The sequence below is a fragment of the Chaetura pelagica genome, unplaced genomic scaffold (assembly GCF_000747805.2).
Source record: "Chaetura pelagica isolate M959 unplaced genomic scaffold, ChaPel_1.0 scaffold3, whole genome shotgun sequence".
Classification (NCBI taxonomy): domain Eukaryota; kingdom Metazoa; phylum Chordata; class Aves; order Apodiformes; family Apodidae; genus Chaetura; species Chaetura pelagica.
Genome location: NW_009952974.1, coordinates 9,101,495 through 9,106,494, shown reverse-complemented (window position 1 = coordinate 9,106,494; position 5,000 = coordinate 9,101,495). Strand labels below are relative to the sequence as shown.

At 43.1% G+C, this 5,000-nt stretch overlaps 2 protein-coding genes across 2 annotated transcripts in view; both read left to right on the top strand.

Annotated features, from left to right (window-relative positions):
* The window catches only part of FIGN (fidgetin), a 3,633-nt gene extending 391 nt beyond the window's left edge, over positions 1-3,242 (top strand). Inside the window, exon 1 of the mRNA XM_009996097.1 lies at positions 1-3,242. This exon is cut by the window's left edge and continues 391 nt beyond it. Coding sequence (XP_009994399.1) covers positions 1-1,850 — 1,850 coding nt within the window. The 3' untranslated portion in view covers positions 1,851-3,242.
* Positions 1-5,000, top strand: part of LOC104387519 — a 113,635-nt gene that overhangs the window by 94,923 nt on the left and 13,712 nt on the right. The window lies entirely within an intron of this gene.

The window sequence follows — 5,000 nt, the reverse complement described above, 5'->3', positions numbered from 1 at the left end:
CAGATGTCTCGGCCAGCATCGGGAGCTCTCCTGGGGTGGCCGGTAACCTGGCTGAACCCAGTTACTCCAGCAGCACCTGCAGCAGTCACACCGTTCCCAGCCTTCATTCAGGGCTCCCATCTCAGGAATATGCCGCAGGATACAATGGCTCATACTTGCATACCAGTTACAGTGGCCAGCCAGCACCTGCACTTCCATCCCCTCATCCATCCCCCCTACATAGCTCGGGACTTTTACAGCCCCCGCCACCGCCACCACCGCCAGCCCTTGTCCCTGGCTACAATGGGACCTCTAACCTCTCCAGTTACAGCTACCCTTCCGCCAGTTATCCTCCTCAAACTGCTGTTGGCCCTGGGTACAGCCCTGGAGGTGCCCCACCACCCTCGGCGTACCTGCCTTCAGGAATCCCTGCTCCAACCCCTTTGCCCCCCACCACTGTCCCCAGCTACTCCTACCAGGGACATGGTCTGACGCCCATCGCACCATCTGCCCTGACAAACAGTTCAGCCAGCTCTCTCAAAAGGAAAGCTTTCTACATGGCAGGGCAAGGAGAAATGGACTCCAGTTATGGAAATTACAGCTATGGCCAACAGAGATCTACACAAAGTCCCATGTATCGAATGCCCGACAACAGCATTTCAAATGCAAACAGGGGGAATGGTTTTGACAGAAGTGCTGAAACATCATCCTTAGCATTTAAGCCAACAAAGCAGCTAATGTCCTCTGAACAGCAAAGGAAATTCAGCAGCCAGTCCAGTAGGGCTCTAACACCCCCAACCTATAGTACTGCTAAAAACTCACTGGGTTCGAGATCGAGTGACTCATTTGGGAAGTATTCCTCCCCAGTAATGAATGAGCATGGTGATGAGCACAGGCAGCTCCTCCCTCACCCAATGCAAGGCCCGGGACTTCGTGCAGCTACCTCATCCAACCACTCTGTGGACGAGCAACTGAAGAATACTGACACACACCTCATTGACCTTGTTACCAATGAGATTATCAACCAAGGACCTCCCGTGGACTGGAGTGACATTGCTGGCCTAGATCTAGTAAAGGCCGTCATTAAGGAGGAGGTTTTATGGCCAGTATTGAGGTCAGATGCGTTCAATGGACTGACTGCTCTACCTCGGAGCATCCTTTTATTTGGACCTCGGGGAACAGGCAAAACATTAATGGGCAGATGTATAGCTAGTCAGCTGGGGGCCACGTTTTTCAAAATCACTGGATCTGGCCTTGTCACAAAGTGGTTAGGGGAAGGAGAGAAAATTGTCCATGCCTCCTTCCTTGTGGCAAGGTGTCGCCAACCCTCGGTGATTTTTGTTAGTGACATTGATATGCTCCTTTCTTCTCAAGTAAGCGAAGAACACAGTCCAGTAAGTCGGATGAGAACCGAGTTCCTTATGCAGCTGGACACTGTACTGACTTCTGCTGAGGACCAAATAGTAGTAATTTGCGCCACGAGTAAACCGGAAGAAATTGATGAATCTCTTCGAAGGTACTTCATGAAACGACTTTTAATCCCACTTCCTGACAGCACAGCGAGGCACCAGATAATAGTACAACTGCTCTCACAGCACAATTACTGTCTCAATGACAAGGAGGTTGCACTGCTTGTCCAGCGCACAGAAGGCTTTTCTGGACTAGATGTGGCTCACTTGTGTCAGGAAGCCGTGGTGGGCCCACTCCACGCCATGCCAGCCACAGACCTTTCAGCCATTATGCCCAGCCAGTTGAGGCCAGTTACATATCAAGACTTTGAAAATGCTTTCTGCAAGATACAGCCTAGCATATCTCAAAAAGAGCTTGATACGTATGTTGAATGGAACAAAATGTTTGGTTGCAGTCAGTGATACTACTTTTAAAAAAAATTTATTGAATGTTGGCACACACAGAACCTGCTACATAGGGTAGAGAACCCTTTTCAGTAGTGTTAAAATTGCAAAGGGTACTGGGAAGACTACAATTTACCTTGCCTCTAAAGAGCCAGGGTAGACTTGAAGGAAAAGTGCATCAAACAAGAGCTACTGATCTGAAAAAGCCACACATGACAGAAAGCGCATGTTGATGCTCAATTCTGTTCAAGCTAGACAATACTCACCAAGGAGCAAGGTGCAAGTGGGTTGATTTCAGAAGGACATGAACCCTGTGTGTTGATTCCATTCTGCTGTTCTTGAGATTTAGTTGCTGTCAAGTGCCTGAAGTGGTGCTTTATTTTTTGTTTGCCTCACAATTACATTGGTGGCATGTGCTAATATAAAGAGCTTTAACTTCAAACATTATTGGACTAAAGAGATGAACGGTTGTGTTGTGACAGAGAACCAGATTTTTGCTATTCTAAGAGCAACAGTATTCCTCAATCCTGTCTGTTCTGTGGTGTTAAACTAAGAACAGGTAAAACAGGGTAATGGTAATCTGGACCTTAATTTCTGCAGTTCATTTCTTTTAATGTTCTGTCTGCAAAAACTCAGGAAAGTGATTGTGATTTGTACAGTACCTCAAAGGAATGTGTTGAAAGCACTATGTACTGCTGAGAGTTATAGGCTAGGCTTCAATGTTACTTTATATTAAATATGTATGTTTACCTCAACAATTGGAAAATGGCAAGGAAAATTACTTTGAATGTATCCAGGAAAAAAACTAAAGAGTGATATGACTGAAGCTTTACAGTTTTTAAAAATAGAAACAGAAGGATTTCCCAGTGTTCAGAAATGGTTCTTTTGCCAATTTGTCAGATCAAACCAGAGCAAAATGATTTTTCTCGTTGGTAAACTGTAAGAGTTCTCAGCATATTGCTCCTTGATAATTATGTGATACAGTCTTTAGAAGGTGCATAGATGAAAAAAGAGCCACTTAATTGGTTTATGTTAGCATTTGAAACTGTCAAACATGAGATTTGGTAGGACTCCGAGAGGCAAATTACCTTAAGCTGTGACTGCTGGTCTCTTTTGTGTGGCCCCAGTCGTGGTTTTGAGGTTGTTTTGGTGAAGCTGTAGGGAGTGGGATCAGTAGGTCGCTGGCAGAGCTATGGGTTGCAGAGCTGTTTATAGCAACGCAGTGGACTGTGACCAAACAAACTACAAATAACAAAACAAAATGGAACCCTCAAAGTACATTTATTTCCCTTCCCAAACTGTAAAGTTGAGTTTTTTATTGTATATGTACGGCTCCATTGTCTTTAATGCAATCTTCATTTCTCATCCATTAGAAATCTTCCAGGCTGGAGTGTTACCACCATTATTTCTACCTCAGTTTTGTTATATTTCTCTTGAAAAGCAAAGTAAGAAATAGGGCAAAAAACAACACCAACACAAAAGTCAGATTACATTAGGAATGCAAACCTGCTAAACAAGTTTCAGAGAGCTGCTGTTTTTTCCCTGAAGTCAAGTTTTTGTCTGTTAGTGCTCTTTACCCTCCCTTTTTCCTCCCCCGAGTCTACATAGTCTGGTGTCTTCTTTCTGGAAAGACTAGGTGGCATGTGTGGCATTTTGCTCAGTTCATCCCCATCCCCCCTTTCTTTTTATCCTTTAATGCTTTCCATGCAACTCTTTTGGTGACAGCTGACTGATGTTGGGTCTCTGAGCAGGAGCAGTGCATGTTGCAACTGCCCAAAGCCTCTGCAGTCACGTGAGCAAAACAGCTTTGCTTTTTTGAATGTATTTTTTTGTTTGTTTACTTTAAAGAGACAGTAGCAAAACTGTTGCAAAGCACTGGCATTTAATGTTTCTGTTAAGTAATGTACATTCAAAACCATTAAATGAATGCACTGAAAAGCCCCAAGAAGAGAGATACCAGTCCGTTACTAGATCATGTTTGTCTTCTCAAAAGTTGTACAGACCTTGTCTGTTTTGTTAAAACAATGGAGACATTTAGCATTCAGAAAGCTAAAGAGGGATTTTGTGATATTGCTGGAAATTTATGACTCTTGATTTGTATTTTCCTTTTTATTTTTCTTTTAAGATATAGATATATATTTAGATAGAATGTGCTAAACACAGAGCAGATAAACCAAAATCTAATTTAAGAAGTATTCCTGGCAAACATTTTGTCTATCTAAAACTTTTTTTTTTAAGCATAAAAGTACCATTTTAAAAACAGTGCCTTTCATTAAGGATATAGAAAATAAGACTTAAGTACATCACCTGGTTTTCTTTTTTTTTTATTTTTTATTTTCTTTTTTCCTTTTTCCTTTCAACAGCAATTACAGTCTATGGTCCTTGTTATGATTTGTTTTTTCTGCTTCCCCAAACCTGCACAGGCCACTTCTTCGTGCTGGTCATTCCACCGCGCTCATGTTTGGGAGATCCTGATGTCCCCATTAGCTGTAGGCTCATGCTGATCACACTGGCAAGTATGCTATTGCAGGTTGCTGACCCAATTTCTGTCTTAGACATTGCCTTCTCTATCTGCCATTGAGCTGTGCTTATTTGTAAGGCTGAGGCAAGTTTTGATAAACCAACTCTTTTTAACTGTTTCTCCTAACAGGTTTAGTTGGGGGTTTTTTGCAGCTGGTCAAGTGAAAGCTAGCCACTACAATGTTTGGGTTGGGTTTTTTTCTGTTTTTATCCAGTAGCAAAACCAAAAGCAAACAAAATTATAGTTGATCCCTTTGGCTTCTAGCTTTAATTCATTCTCTTAAAAAGTCACTCTGGGAAATGGATTTTTCAGATGTTAACCAAAGTGAGAAGCAGGCAGAAACTGTGGTGGTGTGAAAATGCAGGTTGCACACACTCTCACACTCATTCTCTCCAAGGCTCTGTTCAGCTTTGGGGCAGCAGAAAAGGAAAACTTCACCCCTATCACAGAAGCTGTAAGGAGAGAAAAACAAAGCTAGATAGTTACCCAAATCTTTCCTTACCAGCAGCTGTCCTTGGCATCACTCTGGGACGGTGCCTGTTGAATTTTGGGAGAGCTTGGCCAGTTACTGTTAACAGGAGACACCTCAGCCCTTCTCCAAGTGGCTTTTGGCCACCCCTTTGATGAAATTTCCCCCAGTTCAGCAG